The sequence below is a fragment of the Odocoileus virginianus genome, chromosome 15 (genome assembly GCF_023699985.2).
Source record: "Odocoileus virginianus isolate 20LAN1187 ecotype Illinois chromosome 15, Ovbor_1.2, whole genome shotgun sequence".
Classification (NCBI taxonomy): Eukaryota; Metazoa; Chordata; class Mammalia; order Artiodactyla; family Cervidae; genus Odocoileus; species Odocoileus virginianus.
The window spans coordinates 23,178,436-23,201,467 of NC_069688.1; the positions used below are offsets into that span (position 1 = coordinate 23,178,436).

The window sequence follows — 23,032 nt, forward strand, 5'->3', positions numbered from 1 at the left end:
ATTGTCACATTTGTATTTTTGAAAATGTTGATCGACTACAACGAGCTCATTTTTTCTGTATCAAATGCTTTGATATTTTCTTATCAATTTGTGCTAAATTATATTATTAGCAGTAAATTTAACATCCTAAGATTCATAGATGCTAGTAGGTCATCCCATCCATCTGCCTTACATTCTTACCATTAATTATTTATTATCCTTGTAGCTCCCTAGCATTTTCTACAACAGAGACACATGGTAGATTGAGAAAGGGGGCAGAGGCACAGGGAGGAATATTTATAAAGTGCCATACACAGATGGATGCTTAATAAATACTGTTTAATGATCCTCACTGATGACAAAGGCAAATGGAAAACATTATTCATAAGGGATGCGGACGTGATGTTTATAGTTCAGTGAACCTCTTCCCTTTTCTATTTAATGCACAGGGGAGCGGGTAAATCAAGCACACAATTATTTGTGACACATTCTGATGTTTTAAATTGGATTCATTAATGAAGGGTACCATTGATTTGTTAGAAGCTTTTTTTTTTATGCTAGAATTGAGAACACAATATTTTGAATATGCACCATCAGGAAAAGAAGTAAGGATATCAATGGGTGTGGCCACGCAGAATCCGAAGGTTAACTTGTGTAGTCGTCTGCTTTGAGTCTGAAGATGTGGCCACCTATACATTGTGACTTGAATACCTTGAGAAAGGTTTCTGCCTTTCACCTTAAGTTATTTTCCCAGCACAAGTACTGGTCTGCTTGTATTTCCATTACTATAGAGTCATTCCTTTGATTATTATTATTTTTTAAATTTAGGTATGGCAAAAACCATCACAGTATCTCAATAATGAAGGGTACAATAGAGGATGAGATGGTTGGATGGCATCACTGACTCAGTGGACATGAGTTTGAGTAAACTCTGGGAGTTGGCGATGGACAGGGAGGCCTGGCGTGCTGCAGTCCACGGGGTTGCAAAGAGTTGGACACGACTGAGTGACTGAACTGAACTGAATTATCCTCCAATTAAAATAAGTTGATTAAGAAATAAAAATAAATAAAAATTTAAAAAAAGAAGAAAAGTCTTTATTTTTAATTGAAGGATAATTGCTTTACGATATTGTGGTGGTTTCTGCCATACATCAACATGAATCAGTCATAGGTACACATATGTCATCTCCCTCTTGAACCTCCCTCCTACCTCCCATCCCACCGCACCCCTCACAGAGCCCTGGTTTGAATTCCCTGAGGCATACAGCAGTTCCCACTGGCTATCTATTTTACAGATGGAGTGAATATATCTCTCCGTTTGTCCCACTGTCTCCTTCCCCTACCCCTGTGTCCATAAATCTGTTTTCTATGTTTGCATCTCCATCAATGCCCTGCAAATAGGTTCATCAGTACCATCTTTCTAGATTCCATATGTATGCATTAAAATATAATATTTATTTTTCTCTTTATGACTTCACTCCTGGAGCCTATTATAAACAGTGAATTAAGTCCTTTAATTATTCTTTGTTGTTGTTGTTTAGTCACTAAGTCATGCCTGACTCTTAAATGACCCCGTGGACTGTAGCCCACCAGGCCCCTCTGTCCATGAGACTTCCCAGGCAAGAATATAGGAGTGGGTTGCCATTTCTTTCTCCAAAAGGTCTTCCTGATCCAGGGATTGAACCCATGTCTCCTGCATTGAAGGCTGATTCTTTACCACTGAGCCAACCCGGGAAGCCCTGATTAAGCTTTACCCACTGTTACAGGCTTCGTATGACAATATGAAAGAGAACAGGTCGTCACTGAAGTGTATAAGCTCATCTTTTGAAGAAAAAATTTAGACTCACTAACTTGCATACTTTATTTTCTTCATCCTTTTATTAATTCTATTATAATGGCTTTTCTGGCTTAAATCTTTTTCCTAGGAGTAAGTATAAGCTGAGAGATTGAAAATTCATCTTTGCCAAATTTTAAACTTAAAAATTTGACAAGAGTGAACTTTTTCTTGTCGGAATGTCCAGTGGAATTTGTAGATGAGTTGAGGTTACCCAGAAATCTCACAGAACCATGAAATTTAAGGGATAGGAGGCATGTTGGCAATAAGAAGCAATCTTGTCCATTTCTCAGCAGAACTGATGGTCACCTGGGGTCTGCCTGAACATTAACAGGCCCAGGAATGCCTTGAGGCAGCAAATTCTACTTTGGGGCAGCAGTAATTGTTAGAGTCTTACTTGTTTTCTGCTTGTTCCCTACATAGTTCCAGAAAATCTATCCTTTATTTTGAGCCCAGGCCTTATTAAAATAAGCAAATGAGGGCCAGGGGAACTTCTAAATAAATTGTAAATCACCATAATTAACTGATGTCGGGTGATGTTAGCCAAAACATGTGGCCAGAGAGAAGGATAGCAGTGCTCTGAAATTCATTATTCACTCACTTATTCGCTCTGTTAGATGGTCCACAAACATTTGGTAAGCAGTCACATCCAAAAAATACAGATATGGATGAGATGTTCATCCCTTTTAAGAACTCACAGCCCCCAAAAGGTATTTTCACTTAAAGCTCACATGACACTTCTCTTTTGCAGGTTTTATTGGCTCTGTAGTTAATTGCTTGTGTATGTTTGTAGCATGTTTATCTACCTCCACTAGGATGTAAACTCTGTGATGTCAGAGATTGTACCTCAAGCAAATTCTCATGAATATTTGCTTAATGAATGAACAAGAGAGAATTCTAAGTGGGATACAATGAGAAAAGCATTGTAATAGATAGGACGAACCTCTAACCCTTTATGGCAGAAGCAATGGATTCTCCCTAAACAATTATTTCTTTTTTTAAATATTTAATTAATTAATTTGGCTGCACTGAGTCTTAGTTGCAGTGTGCGGGATCATTAGTTGCAGCATGTGGGATCTATTAATAGTTCCCCAACCAGGCATCAAACTTGGGCCCCTTGCATTGGGAGCTTGGAATCTTAGCCACTGGACTTCCAGGGCAATCCAAAGTTATTTGTTCTTGACTTAATAAAGAGTGAGAGTTTATCAGATGGAGAATGTGGAGAAGAACATTTCATATGAGAAAGTCATGTTGGATTTGGGAAGTGGCACGTAATACGAAGTAGCTGGAAGAAGAAAAAGATTGTTAAATAAATGTTAAATAAATCACTCATTGACTTTTCCATTCACATAACATAGTATTTATCGTGTGTCTACTGAATGCCAGGCACCTGGGATACAGTGATGAATAAGATCAGACTTGATCCCTGCCCTCAAGAAACTTGGTCTAGTGGAGAGGAGAGGATGGGTATAAATCAAATAATTGAAATACTGTTCCCAACAAATTAAAAACTTCTGTTGAGTGCTCCAGGTAAAGGTATATGTTTATATATAAGTTCTTAAAATTGAAGGATGACTGTATGGTCAAGAAAGTTGGGTGGGGCTAAGTAAGATATGGGCTTCCCTGGTGGCTCAGATCTGCCTGCAGCGTACAATGTGGGAAACCTGGGTTCAATCCCTGGGTTGGGAAGATCACCTGGAGGAGGGCATGGCAACCCACTTCAGTATTCTTGCTTGGAGAATACTCATGGACAGAGGAGCCTGGTGGGCTACAGTCCATGGGGTCGAAAAGAGTCAGACACGACTAAGTGACTAAACACAGCACAGCAACTAAGATATGCTTCTTGGGTTAATATTTGAAAAGGAAGAGGGGAGAAAATAGATGTACAAATTCCCTGGGGCAGAAGGCGAATAGCATGTGTAAAAGATGGTACTGATGAACCTATTTGCAAGGCAGCAATAGAGACACAGATATAGAGAACAGATTTGTGGACACAATGGGGGAAGGAGAGCGTGGAATGAATTTAAATGTATATATTTCCATATGTAAAGTTAGATAGCCAATGGGAATTTGCTGTATGATGCAAGAAGCTCAAATCCAGTGTTCTGTGACAACCTAGATGGGTGGAATGGGATAGGAGGTGGGAAGGAAGTTCAAGAGAGAGGGACACCATATGTATACCTATGGCTGATTCATGTTGATGTATGGAAGAAACCAACACAATATTGTAAAAAAATTATCCAATTAAATAAATTTATTTTAAAAATTGTAAAAAAAAAAAATCAAAGAAAAATCAAAATCAAATCAAAGAATAGAGAGTGACTTCCTTTGTGGTCTCGTGGTTAAAACTCCATGCTTCCATTGCAGGGGGTACAGGTTTGATCCCTGGTTAGGGAGCTAAGATCCTGCATGCCCTGAGGTATGGCCAAAACAGAAAGCTAGAACATAGAGGAAGAGGGAGGAAAGTAGTGAACTGCAGAGATAAGTAGAAGTCAGACCTTACAGTCTTTGTGTTGTTCTGTTTCTACCGTGAGACTGGGAAGCATGGACACATCTTCTAGTAGGGATGGTCCATATCTGCCAGTGTTTGGGCTGCAGTGTTCAGAACCAATTGGAGGGGTCCAAAGTGAGTGGAAGGAAGTAGTTATCCTAAACTTTGGCCCTAGGGAAGCAGAACCAAGGAAAGAACAATTCTGTGAAGTGCATCCATCTTCCCAAGACCAGACCACAGTCAAATTGCCTGACTACAGTCATTACCCTGTAAAGAAATGAGCAATGTATAGGAGATAACACACTTCACTTTAGTATTGTTTGAATCCAGTCTTTTGACATGGGGAGTAGACAAAGAAACAGAAACTTTTTAAAACTCCACTAGAAGGTGAAAGGCAAGGAATGATGAACTGGGGTGTAATGGAAAGAGACTTATGTAGTAAATCTTCATAAGTCTGTAAATCTGGGTTCTGGTCCTAGTTTAGTCACTACTAGAGAGAGGTCATCCAAGTCACATGACTCATTGGATCTCAGTTTTAAAAGCTGTAAATAGGAAAATTGGACCAGATCATCCCCAAGATCCCTTCTGCCAACATACTATGATTCCAGTATCCAGACATGGGGGTATCTAAATCATAGGGTATATGTTTAAGTCATAGAGACTAGCCTCAAATCAGACTCAGTATTGGAGCTTTTAATAAAAACTCCATTGCCTACCATGTATTTGTTGGAGAGAAGTAAGGGACCAGAATATAATTGAAAAGTATATTTTTACTATGAGACAGAGCCCAATTGAGAAATATCCCTGTGTAGAATCTTACTGCTGAACATTCCAGACCAAACATTGCATGATCTAAAATCGAATTTTATTGGAAGAAACCTAAAGAAAGGTGTTCAGATCCTATCCAGGCTTCATGAACATTTTAAAACTTGGTTTCATAGAGGCTAAATCTAACTGACACCACACACCAAGATGAAATATGAAATTGAAGTCCATCACCCAAATAGAAGGTTGCATCATCCACAGAGAACTCCAGGTTGTGAATGAAGTTTGTGATTACTTATACCAGAATATTACAGAGTGGCCCAGCCTCATTTCCCATTCCTTTCAGTGGTACCAATAGTTTATCTGTTTGTTGCCTTTTTTATTTTTCTCATCATCTTTCATCTTTATTCATCCCCTGCACTCTACTGTAACTTTGGGAAGACTTCTGCAAAAGGAGGCATTTAAAAGGCCATGTCTTAGACTCCCACATAAAGGGCACTTTTACTGTCATAATAGACTGTCTTCTACCAGCTGAATGGCTGAATGCTCAGATAAAAGCTTGAACCTTTTCTGGTGCATTATGAAACAGACTGAACATTCCAAGCCACTAAGATGCATTATAACATTAGTGTTGTATTTTTCAGTGTAGAGAAGGATTTTTCATGAGCTATGTCTTATTAAAGTCCATTTTTCTAAAGGCAAAACTAGTGTTTTACTCTCTAATTATAGCAAGTGTATATATAGGAGCTAATTCTTTAAATAGTTCTCTCTTCTGATGAAGAAAATTCATATTACCTGTCTAAATAAAATAGCTTATTTATAAATTTGGCTAGTCAGAAACATCGATGATATGGAATGGTGCTCATATTGCATATTCTACTTATTGTCTTGTCTTTTCTCCTTCTTACTGCAACACAATGCTTCCTTTGACCACTGAAAGCAAAGCTTTTAGGATTTGGTTTGAGTGTATCTAAAAAAAGCCTGGGTTATATCAAGGATAAAAGTCTTGGATTTTTTTTAAACTAAGGAGTAAATACTTGTTCTAAAATCAAGGAACCTATTGATATTAGCAGCCTTTGACTGCAGAAGTGAAATGGTACTTCCACCTTTCTGAGGACAAGGACAATGTTTCAGTTATTACTAGAACTTGACATATTAAAAGACAATAGACAGTATAAATTCATTAGTATTTCTGGCCAAGTTCTCAAGTACTTCAGCATGTATATTCAATTTCTTAGGACAGCTGAAAGTTTCCCAGATATTGCTTTGAAATACTATGGATCTGTCTTTCTCAAATAAATCTGATTTAACTTTTTATAAATGAATTTTTTTTTTCTTTAGTGAATTCTGGAGGTGCTTTTGAAAATTACAGTGAGTACTAACTTTTTTAAAGTACTGGTTAAATTTCAACTACATTTCAGCTATAGTGCCTGTCTTTCTAGATAGCTACTGCAAATAATCTTTGTGTCTTTTTGAAACAGAAATAGCTGTTACAAAAAAGAGGCATTTACTGCTTAATACCGTACATGAAAACTTAAGGAAATGCTTTAGAGCTATATATACACAGAGTGATTTAGATTTAAAGGTCTCAGAGCTGCTTGTTTGCAAATGTGTACTCAGCATGTACCAGCAATACAGAAATGAAATGTTAAACATCACTTAGGTCTTTAGAAAGATTTGCTTTTCATCTGTGCAGAATCACACATGGGACTTATCCTGCCTTGCTCCACTAAGGAAGTGTCAAGTATATGACATAATGGTAGTATTTTTTAGACTACAGTAAAAAAAAAAAAAAAAAAAATCACCCCTACTCCCCTGCCTCAGACCTGGAGTCGTAAGCTGTAATTATGATGCCATGATCAGCAAGTTGTGTTTTGTCAGGTTCAGTGCCGAACTGGTGGCAGCTTAATTCCATGCTGCTGGTAGGAGCCTGGTGCAGCTGTTCAGAAACAAGAATGTTTGTTGTTGTTTATTGTTTCAAGAGTCGCTTTTTTTCTCTAACAGACTAATGAAGAGATGTTTAGTACATTTGCCCTGGTCGACTGATTGTTGCAAGCTTGACTTTCAATTGATCCAACGAGGTGAAATAAACTAGCAAGCTACCCCAAGAAAAGATTCACTGAGATTCTGCCCTTGACATAAAAATGTGTGTTCAGTTTACAGCTATTTGTGTATATAAATTCTACACAGTTGTATAACATCTCCACAGATTAAACAAGGAATTATTATATTTTATATTAAATTTACATATTAAATTGAATTCCATGATTGATTCTCATGGGATAAAATTATTATGGTAGACATAATTTCACTTACAAAACTAAATGTCCACTTTAATTACTAAAATTAAAAACGTAAATTTTGCGAGCTCTCCAGAGTGGCAAGACACAGTGTCTAACCCAGGGGGAATGGACAGATTCATTGTCAGGAATAAAATTAATATGGCAGAAAAGAACATAGATTTAAAATGGAAAGTTAAAAACACTAAATAAAATGAATGAAACTTTTATGATGTTCTGAATGTAGTCTGTTTCAAGCCTTGATAAATATTAAAGGGTTCCTGAAATGAAATATGAAAGCCAACTTTTCTTAAGAAACTGGACATGAAAAAATGTTTTCATGGACTCTGAAGCACTGTATTATGTTTATTTCTATCTTTTGTTTCTATCTAAAGTAAGGATGGTGATTGGAGGGGAAGGGTGATAACAATCACAGAATCATAACAAGAGGAAAAAATCAACCAAGTGTCATAGGACATCAAAGAATAGTAGGCATGGAAATGCCATGGTTTGATGTGTAAAGAAACTGAAGCCCAACCAGAAAGGTGAAGGGGATGTTGGAAACAGCCCAGCCGCACCCAGGGTCATAAGCCTCAGAACAGAGCCTCTTTTGTGATTTCATACAACCTTCCACACAAAACAACTCAGTTTAGATGTGTTTCTCTTCTTCTGGAGAGAGACATGGTATTTTCAGCTCACAAGGTTTTCTTATTAAGGATGCAGAAAACTTCATGAAGTATATACAAGTCTGAAATAATGGAGTTTTGCTTTTGTGGTTGATTAAGAGATGGTGAGGTCAGAAAGATCTAGGGAACTAGGTAGGAAGAGAGGGAGAGGAACCAAAGAGAGATAAGCCATGGGTGGGGAAATAGAGCTGGGAAAATGAGAAAAAGAAAAGTACAGAGGAAGAAAGAGCAGGGAGGACAGGGGGTGGGGGGTGAGGTGGTAGACAGAAAGGCTCAGAGAGTTTCTAAGGGATGGTTGAGCAGGGATTAGGCTCTGCACTTGACCTGAACGACAGGCTTACAGATGTGACCACTTGTGTCCTACAACTCTTCTGAGAGCCTGATTAACTCTCTGAACACTAGTCACAATTCTCCAATGGTCGAGAACTTACATATTGAGCCTCAACTTATATTTGAGCCTCTACTTTTTTTTGCTGGTAAAGTTTAAAAATGTTTCTTTTTATTGGAGTATAATTGCTTTGAGCTTCCCTTGTGACTCAGTGGTAAAGAGTCCACCTGCAATGTAGGAGACAGGGGTTTGATCCCTGGATGGGGAAGATCCCCTGGAGAAGGAAATGGCAACCCACTCCAGTATTCTTGCCTGGAAAATCCCACTGACAGAGGAGCCTGGTGGGCTACAGTCCATGGGGGTCATAAAGAGTCAGCCACAACTGAGCAACTAAACGACCGCCAACACTTGCTGTTGTTGGTCAGTCACTAAGTCATGTAGAACTCTGTGACCCCATGGACTGCAGCACATCAGGCTCTCGTGCCCTTCACTATCTCCCAGAGTTTGCTAAAATTCATGTCCGTTGAGTCAGTGGATGCTACCTAACCACCTCATCCTTAGCCACCTCCATCTCCTTTTGCCTTCAGTCTTTCCCAGCATCAGGGTCTTTCCCAGTATTGGAGCTTCAGCTTCACATAGTTGCTTTATAGCACGTTAGTTTCTGCCGTACAGCAGTGAATCAGCTCTACGTATACATATATCCCCTCGGTTTTGGATTTCCTTCCCCTTTAGTAACCACAGAGCCTTGAGTAGAGCTCCCTGAGCTCCTTAATAGGTTTTCTCATTAATTATCTGTTTTATACATAGTGTCAATAGTGTATCTATGGCAGTCCCATCCTCCCAATTCATCCACTTCTGTTTCCCCTTTGGTATCCAAACTTTTGTTCACTATGTCTGTGTCTCTGTTTCTCCTTTGCAAATAGGTTCATCTGTACCATTTTTCTAGATTCTACATATATATGTTAATATGTGATAATTATTTTTCTCTTTTTGACTTACTTCACTCTACTCTTTATCAAGTCATAAGCAGAACATTCTGTCCAGAGAGAATAAAATAACCACATTAACAATAATCAGAACAAAGTACCTTTAAGTCTTAGGAAATCAGATCAACAGACTGTATTCACTCATGCTAAGTTTTGCTACCCCTGCTTGGAAGAAAGGGCATTGAATTTCAGGCTGTCTTTTATTGTGGGGTTTGTAATCAGTGCTGGATTTCTTATAATGAAAGTTCTTGATTAGTAAAGAAGATACTTTGAAATTTAAGTCTTATGACCTCTCTTCACTTGACACATACTCTACAAAAAGGAAAATTCACTGTAAGTCATGAGTGTGAAATTTTTTAAGAAAAATGGTGACCTACCGGTGACTGTGACAGAGTATTTATGCTTTTAGTAATGACTTTAAGAAGAAAGGAAGTCACACTAAACCCTTGACCATAAACATGAGATGTTTTTACACCATTGGAGTTTGCGCTTACTCTTTCTGAAAAACCTCTTGTATGATACCATAATTTGTTAATTGTCTGACATATGTATACCTATGGCTTAATTAAAGCAGACATTAATTAAATAACAGACATTTCTGATTCACCACTTGAATTATCCATCTGTAATATTTTCATTTGTTTTGCCTAGTCCTAATATTGCTCTCTGGAGGAGGGCATGGCAACCCACTCCAGTATTCTTGCCTGGAAAATCCCCATGGACAGAGGAGCCTGGCAGGCTACAGTCCATAGGGTTGCAAAGAATCGGATATGAGTGAGTGACTAAGAACACACACACACAATATTACTCTGCCCTCTCTCACATACTGTTTGATGTGTGGTGTGTAGTCCATTGTCATCTGAATACAAAAGTTGGACATGAACATCAGTGGCATCAAAGATATGTGCTATGAGGTACCCATTATGTGTGTAGGTACAGTGCTCACTAGAGAAAATATGAGACCAAGAATTCCTGGCCTTACAGGCTTAAAATACACTAGAGGAGACTGAACATATGCATAAAAAAGAATTAAATACTAGCATTTATTTAATAGACACTGGTATAGCTTTTGATTGTAGCTTTCATGTAGTTGATTGGAAGGTAAACTTAAGGGAGAAATGTGAGGGCTTCCCAGGTAGTGCTAAGTGGTAAAGAACCCATCTGCCATTGCAGGAGACACAGGAGATTGCAGGTTTGATCCCTGGGTTGAAAAGATCCTCTGGGGGAGGAATTGGAAACCCACTTCAGTCTTTTTGCCTGGAAAATTACATGGAATTTGTATTAAATTATTTGTAATTTGTATTATAATAATAATAAAATAAGTTTAAAAACAGGAGAAATGTGAGTTTTCATATTCTATTCAGATATATCTCCCTGTAGTGGGCACTTCACATAAAGTATCTCATTTAATTGTCTAAACACTGCCTATAAAGTTTAGATTAAGAAATTGAGGCTTAGAGGATTTGATACTTGCCCAAATTATTGTAATTGTCCTTTATTGTAAAAATAGGCATTTTTGTCATCTGCAATGAGAGTGTATATGTATATGCTTTAAATACTTCTGTATCTATGTAGTTGAAAAAACTCCCATGTCAAGTATATTTATTGGACATATTTGAAATACTTCTTATAGTTTCCAGTACAATTTTTTCATAAATTTGACTTATTTTCATTTGCGAGAATACTTGGCTTACAGGTGGAGAAATAAATTTAACTTACAGGAGTGGAGAGACCAAAGACATGGTAAAATTGGTGTGTATCTTAAAAGGGAATTCTAATTATAAGGTCCTCTTAAATCTAAAAGCTTTTCCCTTTGGTATAAGCTATTGACTGTGTGAAACATGGTGTTTTACATTAAAAATGGTGTTTGAGGTGAATTGCTTGAAGCACCATGGTTTTCTGCAAAAACATTATAGAGAAAGATCAAATAAGAAGATGCTTACTGCTGCAGATCAGAAGAATAGATCAATAAGAGGGACTACTAAAACAGTCATGTTTAAAAAATTAGTCCACAAGAGAAAAGAGCTGTGGGTCAAAGAATGTAAACACACACACACATTCTGACATATCCTATGTACACACAAACTTATATACACATAACATGTAAATATATATGCATTTTAGGCAACTGATCCAATTAACTCCATTTATGCATTTTTCCAGCCATATACATTAGCCTTACTAGGTCTTTTGTCAGCTGCCCTGTGGAGAACAATTAAAAAATTGACTATTCAGCATTTATCAAACCCTCACAATATGTAAGCACTGTGCTCAGTGATAAAGATATAACAGAGAAAATAGTCCTGTCTTTCAGGGCTCCCAGTATCCTTGGGGGACTTCCCTGGTGGCTCAGAGGGTAAAGCGTCTGCCTATAATGCAGGGGACCTGGGTTCGATCCCAGGGTCAGGAAGATCCTCTGGAGAAGGAAATGGCAATCCACTCTAGTACTCTTGCCTGGAAAATCCCATGGATGGAAGAGCCTGTTGGGCTACAGTCCATGGGGTCGCAAAGAGTCGGACATGACTGAGCGACTTCACTTCAGTATTCTTGGGAAAGGTTTTATTGCAGTGGTGTGGTGAAACAGAATAGACATTCACAGAGCTTCAGAATCCTGGAGGAGATGTATCATGGAGGACTTTTTGGAGGAGGTGATGTCTGAACTGAGTCTTAAAGAGAAAGCTGCAGTTAGTCAAAAGGAAATGGGAAAGGTGGAGGCCCTTCCAGGACACTGCATGAACAAAGGCCAGGAGCTTGAAACAGAATAGTGTGTATAGTCTGGGGATGCTGGCGTACAGTGATGAAGGAGGAAAGAGAGGTGAGGGTGGAGAGGTAGGTCACATCTACCAGGGCTCAGGGGACTTCATACTGCCAATTACATAGGGTGTTTGTAGGGATTAAAGCATGGTTAAATCAGATTTGTTTCTTATCGGATCATTCTAGAAGCTGTACAGAGAATTTTTTTTTTTTAATGTGGACAAAACCAGAGCTCAGGATTTAGTTTCAGATGCTATTGTAGAAATCTAGGTAAGGGGTCTTCCCTGGTGGCTCAGTGGTAAAGAATCCACCTGCCAATGCAGGAGACAGGAGTTCGATTCTTGCTCCAGAAAGATTCCACATGCCATGGGACAACTAAGCCCATGTGCCTCAACTCTTAAGCCTGTGCTCTAAAGCCCAGGAGTGGCAACTATTGAGCCCACATGCTGCAACTACTGAAGCCCACCTACCTTAGAGTCTGGGCTGCAACAGGAGAAGCCACTGCAGTGAACAGTTTAACAGGGACCGGGTAATACAGGCAGAGGGCTTAAGCAATGTTCAAAAGGTTCAGTTGGTTAAGACCTGGTGCTTATTTGCATGTGGACAGATGGATGGGAATTTCTTAGAGTTTTAGCTTGGGTAGCTCAGTATGGGGGTGCAGAGGACCACACATCTGAGAAGGAACATGAATTGATGGGGGAAGGTTGGAAGTGTGCTGGGTTTAGCTTGATGTGTCTGTTTCATTTGGGAAGAGTTGATCAGCACAGGGATAGTTCAGAGCTTGAGAAAGAGGTCTCCAGTGACAAATTTGGGAGCTGTCTGCCTATAGGTATATAAAAAATTGAATACAGCTTCTTCTGCATAGTACATTGTGTGGTCTTTTCCTCCTTATGCCTTTTAAGTTTTAGCAAAGATGTACATCTCCATCAATACACAGTAATTATTATTATACCTCCGGGTTGTGCACGAACAGCGGAGTGATCTCAGAGAACAGGAAATGCTTTAGGAAAAATGCAAGTAACCAGAGGCTTTGTGGTTGCTTTCTTCCAGGTGCATCCGTGGAAATGCCTGCTGCAAAGGGATCTAGCTTGAGTTGACCTTCCAGCGGCTCATCCTTTTGAGGACCCTTTGTGCAGTCCAAAATGGCAGAGAAGGTTCCCCCTGGCTTAAACAGGAAGACGTCAAGGTCGACACTTTCTCTTCCACCGGAACCAGTGGACATCATTAGGAGCAAAACGTGCTCCCGGAGGGTGAAGATCAACGTGGGGGGCCTCAACCACGAGGTCCTTTGGAGAACGTTGGACCGGTTGCCCAGGACCCGCCTGGGCAAGCTCCGGGACTGCAACACACACGAGAGCCTCCTGGAGGTGTGCGATGACTACAACCTGAACGAGAACGAGTATTTCTTCGATCGGCACCCAGGAGCCTTCACTTCCATTTTAAATTTCTACCGGACAGGGAAACTTCACATGATGGAAGAAATGTGCGCTCTCTCTTTCGGCCAAGAGCTTGATTACTGGGGGATCGATGAGATCTACTTAGAGTCGTGCTGCCAAGCCAGGTATCATCAAAAGAAGGAGCAGATGAACGAAGAACTCCGGCGGGAGGCGGAGACCATGCGGGAACGTGAGGGTGAAGAGTTTGATAACACCTGCTGCCCTGAGAAGAGGAAGAAACTCTGGGACCTGCTGGAGAAGCCCAACTCGTCCGTGGCTGCCAAGGTATGAAAGGCAAGAGTGTGACTTTCCTACGCGTGGTTCGAAAAGGCGATCCCTATATTCTAGAATATATCGTGGTTTAAGATGTTTGGGTAAGACGTAGCATAGGGTGGCTATGCAGGGAGACGTCCTTTCCAAGATCTTATGGAGTGAAGTCGAGTTATTCTTATTGATAAGGCATACAATGGCATTACTCTTTCCTAAGTGTTTTTTGTTACTTGGGAACAGCCTAGGTGCTTGGATGTTGAAGACTGCTCACCACCCAGACACCGTCTGGGGTTGGTGACTTGGAGGCTAAGGGGAAACATGAACTCAGATCCATCCGGTGTGGAGTCTTGCAGAGAGGCCTGGGCACCATCCTGAATGGAGTGAAGTGCTGTCATTGAAAGTGGAGGAGGTGCCTCCTGGCCTGGTCCTCTGGAGGAGCAGGGGAGACTGGAGAGCATGGTCCAGTGTAGACCAGCAGGGCTGGGGCCCCCCACATGAGGAAGGGTTCGCCTTATGAGGCAGGTTAAGGGGTGAATCAGTGTCAGCGAGCATCGATTGACCTCCTCTTGTGAGGTCTGCTCTAACAGTGTTGTTTCTGTTGGTGTATAATTGTGTTCACAATTGAGATGTTCCCATATCTCAGATCATAAAGTGTTGGCTGAAAAGGAAGGTCAGTTTACATTTTTCCATTGGTCTTGAATACATCTCAATCTAAGAGTAAAAATTTTGGCCACTAGTTTCAGTATTTAATTCAATTGCATGACAGTGTTTATATAAATCTATTTGGAGCTTTGAGGGTTAGCAGAAACTGATTTTCATTGCATATATTTAGTTCTTTATTTCAGTATGAATTGTAAGTAAAAAGCCCAAAGAGTCATCTTTAGCTGCAGAAGCATAGGATTGACATTTTGTGCCAATTAGTTGAAAATGGAATATGGAGTAGAGAAGAGAAAACAGTGAATAATCCTATAAATTCTTTGGATTACTTAGTATCTTTTTCCCCAGTTGTCTTTTCTTATAAACAGTAAAAATTATGGAAATATAATTGATTCTGTGTGCCTTTGACTGAAAATTAAAATTCTCCATTATAGTCTACAGCACGTAAATAACATAAATTATCAACTGGATGCAGACTATCATAAAACTGCTTCTTGCACTGATTGATATTTCTAGTTTTGCATCTTTTGACTTATAAAGGCATTTTACTTTCCGGCCAGGATGTGGAACTAAATGGAATGAAATGTTATTTCTGCTGTTCATGATGAGGAAATGCACATTTTGTGGCAAATGAATCAACTAGGTCTTTTGTAGTTATGAATAATTTGTTTCCTTTTGTTTTATCTGTAGGAGAGAGATGTGGACTTTGGTTGAGAAAGGTTACTACTCTTTCCAATGTCAAACCTTTTAAGTTACACATTTGAGTTACTACTAAAAACACGGAGTGAATTTTGAAGCTGAATAAGATAAATTCTGGGTTTAGGGGAGTATTTTGGGTGTCAAATGAACTCTTTCAAGATTTTAGGCAATTGAGGAATAAATCATTGTACCACCAGATGGTCCAGAGGGAGTTAGCCAAAGATAAGCAGCTAAATCAAAGAAAATTTGAAAGGCCAATTTGATTTATTTGCTGATAACATTATTAACACACATCTAAAATTAAGTATTGTTATAGAAAAAAATTTCAAGTATGTACATATTTTTTCTGAAGAATTTCTGATAAGGATGCAATAATGTCAGTAATTTCATTCCTGAGATGACAGAGTTTGTTTAATCTCTAAATTGTAGACACAGAGCCATGTCTTGATCTCTAAGAAGGTGTTGTTGATAATGGTCTATTGTATATAGTTGTATATAATATAAGCACACCCCTCTACATCAGACAGAGTATTTAAACCTGCTTCAGATTATGTTTGCACAGATATCTACCTGAAAACTATACCCAGCAGCTAAGACCTTGGTTTTGGAAGATTTTGTGAAGTTGTAAATGATAAATCTGGTTCCAAATTATTAATCAAGCTAAGCGAATTTCTGCTAGCCTAAGTAGATTCTCTACTAAATTTTCATAAAGGATTTGTGTTTGTTTGTTTAAATGTGTAAATTTCCCTCTCTGTTTGAATGGGGAAATGTTATACAAATTCTTTACATTTGATTGCATGGTAGTTAAGTGAAAGTATTGTTCATTTGTCTGAGGTTTGGAGCCTTTTAGAAACAGCTCTGAATGATGCCTTATACAAACTACTAGCTACCTTTCCTGTACTCTTTTCTAGTCGTCTAACTTGTTATTTTTCTGGAATAATTATTGGTGAGGGGAGTGCTAATGTGATGTGTGTGTGAATATGTGTGAATAGTATTTTTACAACTTGGGGAAAATTCATTTTGTCAGTGCTTCAGTAAGATTGTATTCTAGCTCTTACTATATTATAGGTACATCAGGATCCTGCTTGTGCTATGAAATTTTTATGCAGGAATGCTTGGAATCTGTTTTTTTTTTTTTTTTTTTCTAACTTGCTTGAGAGGTAAGATAACTTTGGAGGAGAGTGTCTGTTTACCTTGCTTTTTCAGTTATTGGGGTATGTGTGTGTGTGTGTGTGTGTGTGTGTGAAGTCACTTCAGTCCTGTCCAACTCTTTGTGACCCTATGGACTGTAGCCCACCAAGCTCTTCTGTCCATGGGATTCTCCAGGTAAGAATACTGGAATGGGTTGCCATGAGTTATTGCTTATTCAGTTGAGTGTTTATAGAGGGTTCTCTGTGCACTACACACATTAGAGTGGACATGTGGAATCACTCCCTTCTCTCCAGAATTTAATAAATATTCTCTTAGCATAAACAGGGATTTCATATCCTAGAAAATATTTGTTTTTGTCTCTTTTGGTTTTTCTGTATTTTATAATATTTCTGTAGTAAAATATAAATGTTATGAAATTATATAATCCCTAGTATAGTAGGAAAAATTGGACATTTTCTGTCAAATATTCCATAGTAAGTTAAAATATCTATTCATTGACATGGAATAAATACTCAGTAATCTATTATGTAATAATTCTTCAGTCTGTCCTAGGTGTATCCACTGTGATATGTAAAATTATTGCAAGGCCCCCTTATCTGTCATACCATCTCTGGGTATGACCCTGACAGTAACAATTCAGCTCTTATAGAATATGCTCCTTGGTGTCATTTCTATTCATTGAACTTTCTAGTATATTAGTTAGTGAAAAAAAAATGGCAAATAGAGTTTAAAAGTGTGATATATTTAATATGTCTATATTTAACAAATTAACATTTTTACACATTTATAAAATACCATGAAATACAATTGTACTTTCCCAAAATAGACACTTTGTGAAAAACAAAGTGTTTTTTGGGGCATGGTATTGCTGGATAGAATCACCGATTCGATGGACATGAGTTTGAGTAAACTCCGGGAGTTGGTGATGGACAAGGAGGCCATGCCTGCTGTGATTCATGGGGTCGTAAAGAGTCAGACACGACTGAGTGACTGAACTGAACTCAACTGATCATCTGGTGATGGGACCTGAGCTTATATCTGTGTGATGGGCTTTGTTTTTCAATCCTGTGTCTCTGGTGACTGTAAATTTTCCCTCCCATAGAGATAATGTATAAAGTTTACATTTGAGGCTATTTGTGAATGTGGGGGTCCAGTCAAATGGGCCTGGGGAGATGATTGGGACCAGTCTCTGGGTTACCACGACATGGAATTGCAGGCTCTGGGACACCTGTCATAGGAACATGCAAGGGGAGGAGATGGGCTTAACTGGCCGCCAGTTTCCTGGGCAGTGATTTGGAATTAGATGTGATCCTGTAACTCTTCCAGCCCAGGGCAATTTAGTCAGCTTCTGAATTGGAAACATTTTCTTTTTCTCTTTGGCCTCTTTCCCAAAGGAACTGCAGTAGTGATTCCCTTTTAAATACTGCTTACAGTGACTCGGGTCTGAGAGGTGTTTGAAAGCATTTATTTAGGGGAAATGGTTCTATGGCTGGCAGGCTTTTCAGCCTTTGGGATGAAAAACGACCAGGAGGGTGTACAGCCCATCTGAGAGTTGTAGGGGGCTAGACTCAGTACGTACAGTGCCCTCACTAAGGTATCTGAGGAAGGTCAAGGGCAAAGGGAGTCAGTGGGTCTTCAGAAAAACCCAATTAGGAATGGCTGAGCCCAAGAGGCAAACCTCAACCCAGCAAGTAAGAGGATGAGGTGCGCAGACAGTGCTCTATGGCCTTCTCATGTGAAATTCTGCTCTCCCTCTAACAGATTGTTACTGGGCATGGTGGGGAGATCAAGGATCACTTTGGGGGCCAAGAGGTCTGGTACAGGTCTGTTACTCCAGGGAAGGTGAGAAGTCTTTAGAAGCCACAGGCATGGAGAAGATGTGCGGCAGCTTCCCAGAATGAGCCTCCCTGAGTTATGGGCGAGGGTTGTGGTGGTACATTTCCTGCTTGTCTCCTGAATGTTATGAAGAACCTTACCCTTACCCCTGCGTTGGTTATGGTAGTCAAAGACACTTTTTCTTTTCTTACTTTTCCTTTCTTAAGTCTTGCTTATTTGAGTTAGGCGTCTGTGAAAGTGAAAGGGGTCATGGCTCAGTCATGTCTCACTCTTTGCGACCCCATGGATGGTAGCCCACCAGGCTCCTCTTTCCATGGGATTCTCCAGGCAAGAATGCTGGAATGGGTTCCCATTCCCTTCCCCAGAGGATCTTCCAGACCCAGGGATTGAACCCCGGTCTCCTGCATTGCAGGTGGACTCTTTGCCATCTGAGACACCAGAGAAACACTAGGTGTTTTTGGTTGTAAGTAAAAGAAACGTGCTGCCAATAGTAGTAGTAAAACAACATGGTGTCTGCTAGCTCCTGAATTTGAAATATCACAGTTTCAACTACCAGGGCAGGGGCAAGTTCAATCCTCAGTCTATCCCAAGTCTAAAATCTCAGGGGGAGTGTTCAACTTAGGCCAAGTACCCACTCTAAGCCAACCAGCTGTGGTTAGGGCAGCCAACAGGTCGATCCCAGGGATCCGGTCAGGAAACCAGACTGTAAGCAGTCTTAGTAAGGACTATGGAAGGACATTGCCATTTCTGCCACTTCTGTTCATCTCAGCCAGCGCAGAGAGAACCACCCAACAGTCCTGTTGGACGGGATCCTGGGTCATTGGGGGCCACTGTTTATCATCTGCTTCTCTCTCTTCAGTTTCCCCATTTCCCCTCAGCTGCCACTTTTTTCGGGGTACCTTTTCCCCATTCTCTTCTCCTCCTCCCTTTCCCCAACCCCCCTTCTCTCTCTCTGTCTCTCTTTCATCCTCAGGAAAATGCAAAGGATGATTGAGTAAAGAATTATTAACTTTTTCAGTAATGACCCCCTAGGGAAAAAAATTAAGCTAAATTTAAATTCTCTCTAAAGAAAAATACTGCATATGAAGGAATATGATTTTGTCAGGTAGGTTCAACACTAAAGGGCTACAAACTATTGAAATAGCTAAGAATTTTTTCACCCCTCCCCACAAGAACCAATTTTCTCCTCTTGGCAGTGACACTGAGAATGCATCAAATGCAGGAAGGCAATGACTGTGTTTCCTGCTTCTGGCTCATGAGCTCCAAGGTATTCATATGGCCACCATCACTGGAGGGACGCAGCAGAGTCCTTAGAGCAAGCGTGGGAAGGATCCGGAGACCTTGGTTATCATTGGACAAAGAGGGAAGTTGGCCAGGATAGATGTCTGCAGTCTGTCCCTAGACCTCCAGCTCTCCGAGGAGCCAGAGACCAAAGTTATGAGTTTCCCAGGAAATGGTGCCTGTTGGTCGCCCTTCAATGATAACCGCCCTCTCTATTCTGATGGAATTAGAATGTAGACCTTTCAAGTCACAGAAATAGTAAAAAGAAAATAAATCCAAATAAAACAAAATTCCTGTGCATTCATCAAGAGGAAAAGAATACTTAACATTCTGATTCGATTTATAGTATATAGATCAGTTAGTCTCATGCTTTGAATGAAAAAAGAAAGGAATGAAAGCAGAGCCATAAATTATTTCCTTTTAGTCCAAGAAGAGAACTTTCACATGTTATGCATGTGTATACACACACACACACACGTGCATAATTCTCTACTTACACACACACACATACACACATATATACATACACATATATATGTCTCTCTCTATATATAGTCAGGTAAACAACATTGCTCATACAAAACCCTCAGTTTAGCTCTCTGATAACTTTCTTAGTGATTAACAGTAACAGTAACCATCAAAACCATAAATGGGTGACCCAAAATAAACAATGCCATGTGAATACACACAGAAATCTCCCGGCATTGGGCCCCTCTGTGGATTGAGCCGTACTCTAGTTCTTGCCTTGAATTGTCAGTGGCCTAATTAGTGCGCTGGTCATGCTGTTTCTGTGTTGAATGCTTGCTGATTTCACTTCTTGGCCTTTCCTTTCTGCATTCCAGCTGCACAGATTAGGTTTTTGCATTTTTCTGATAACAGGGCACAAGGGTTTGGAGGTGCTCACAGGAGTTAACAGAACTTGGCCAGTCTGTAGATGATTCAATTGGAGATAAGTTTTTCTTTTTTCAAATATATAATCCATGAAGACTAGCAGGCTGAAAGTCTGAAAGAAATTAGGTATAAGAGAATAAAACAGATAAGGTAGAAAACAACATTGGGCTTTTAAAGAACATTATTTATTTTTAAATGGAGGATAATTGCTTTACAATATTGTGTTGGTTTCTGCTAGATATCAACATGAATCAGCCATAGGTGTATGTATGTCCCCTCCCTCTTGAAAATCCCTCCCATTTCCCTCTCTTTGATGGCTCAGTTATTCCATTGTTTGTTTCCAGATCCATGCATCTCTGCTTTTCCCAAAAAACTGCCCTGGAAATGCATCACTCTTTATCCACTTGGCCTCGCTTGATCAGAAAGAGAAAGGTGAAAAAAGAAGAAATTGCTAGAAAATTCACATCCCATGTGCTTTTAGCAGAGGGGGACATAAGTCCTGGTTTTGCTGAGAATACCCCAGTTAAAGTTGTTAGACTTTTGCCCTATTCTAATTATTAATAACACCTCCTTTCATTCTTAAAAATTCTCCTTTCATTCTTATTATTGAATAATAAGCTATGTGATTACCTTACATGAGAGTATTTTTTTAAAAATAAATTATCCACAAATCATATATGTTTCATTTCCTCTTTACTTCTTGGTTATGTCTTAGGAGGGCAGTCTTAATTTTCATCTCTTGAAAAATCACTAGTTTCCATTAAATACTAAAAGAAGACATTCAGATTCCTTTCAATCTTGATTTTTAAACCTCAATAGGTAATTATCATTTTCAAAGTAAAACAAAAAACAGCTAAGGAGTTCTTTCTACATTATCTAATGTTATCTCAGAACATCAGTAGTATTTAAATATTCTGGTTTTAAAAATCCACGTACACTACTTTGGTTGTTAACAGATTTATTTTCTTTATTTCAAGTGAGAGACTTTATAAAGTGACGAATGTACTACTTTAGGTAAGCATAAGTATTATGAAGGAATGGTCACAATATTTAGCACTCTCCACTTTGGAAGGCTCTAGAATAGTTTGAATAATGTTTTAGATTAAATATTCTTATCTGATCTTTATCTCCCATTTAAAAAAAACAAAGCTAAATGAACACTTTCCAAATACTAAGAGTTTATAAGAAAGTTTCCATGATGTATATGCCTTGACGTCAGAAAGCTTGCCCATCCTATTAGCTTTTAAGCATGTTTGATGTCTAGTGGAACTTTGCCCTGAAAATCTCATTGAATTAATTGTATGATCAGTTCAGTTCAGTTCAGTCACTCAGTCATGTTTGACTCTTTGCGACCCCATGAATCGCAGCATGTCAGGCCTCCCTGTCCATCACCAACTCCTGGCGTTTACTCAGACTCATGTCCATCGAATCGATGATGCCATCCAGCCATCTCAATCTGTCGTCCTCTTCTCCTCCTGCCCCCAATCCCTCCCAGCATCAGGGTCTTTTCCAGTCAATCAACTTCGCATGAGGTGGCCAAAGTACTGGAGTTTCAGCTTCAGCATCAGTCCTTCCAATGAACACCCAGGGCTGATATCCTTTAGGAAGGACTGGTTGGATCTCCTTGCAGTCCAAGGGACTCTCAAGAGTCTTCTCCAACACCACAGTTCAAAAGCATCAATTTTTCTGTGTTCAGCTTTCTTCACAGTCCAACTCTCACATCCATACATGACTGCTGGAAAAACCATAACCTTCACCAGACGGACCTTTGTTGGCAAAGTAATGTCTCTGCTTTTTAATATGCTATCCAGGTGTATGATAGTGCTGTCTTTTAACTGCTTTGATTCCACAGGAGATGGTTAGTCTCTGCCTCATCCATGTTTACTTATGTTGTTACTATTTAACTTTTCCCCTGGTGTGTTAGGATATTCAGGTCACCCTGGTAACTATCACTTAGTGCTGTGATATGTACAGATATGGGCTTCTTCAGCAGGAAAGAATCTGCCTGCCTATGCCTGCCAGTGCTTGAGACATGGGTTCAATCCCTGGGTCTGGAAGAGCCTCTGGAGAAGGAAATGGCAATCCACTTCCATATTCCTGCCTGGAAAATTCCATGGACAGAGGAGCCTGGTAGGCTACAGTCCACAGGGTCACAAAGAGTCGGATGTGACTGAACAAGTAAACAATAAGAATGTGGTACAGATATAGCAGTTAGTTGCATTGGAACTGAACATGGGAAGATGCTATTCTGAATTTCGCTGATCTTTCCCTTTTTTCTAGCCACTGACATATTTGACAAAAAATTTGTCATATAGAATGAAATGAAATACTCTTTTTCCAAAGAACTTGTTAATACTTGTTTATATTATGGAATGTCAAAGTAGCCAATTTGAATATTAATATTGCATATGAAATATTTAAATTTTATTAATATTACATCTGTATAAATTAAATCATCAAAAATAAAAAGTTTTGGGCACTTCCTTTCTTTTAACTGGTCGAACCTTCTACCTTGTTTCACAAAAGAGACAGTTCATGAGAAACATACACTTTGAGTTAAAATAAAATAACAAAAAAGAATTAAAAGCAAAAAATAGCACTAGAAAAAACATATTTTAAATTGTTCCAGTAACAATAGGGAATGCTTCATATTTTGCAAAATGCTTTGTATGATTTTAATTTAAAAATGACAGTCTAACAATTTAATA

At 39.2% G+C, this 23,032-nt stretch overlaps 1 protein-coding gene across 2 annotated transcripts in view; it reads left to right on the plus strand.

Annotated features, from left to right (window-relative positions):
• The window catches only part of KCNB2 (potassium voltage-gated channel subfamily B member 2), a 441,301-nt gene that overhangs the window by 14,586 nt on the left and 403,683 nt on the right, over positions 1–23,032 (plus strand). For both annotated transcript variants that reach the window (XM_070477152.1, XM_070477151.1), the window contains exon 2: positions 13,153–13,823. In XM_070477152.1, the coding sequence (XP_070333253.1) occupies positions 13,245–13,823 (579 nt within the window). In that variant the 5' untranslated portion in view covers positions 13,153–13,244. The remainder of the gene's footprint in view (positions 1–13,152; positions 13,824–23,032) is intronic.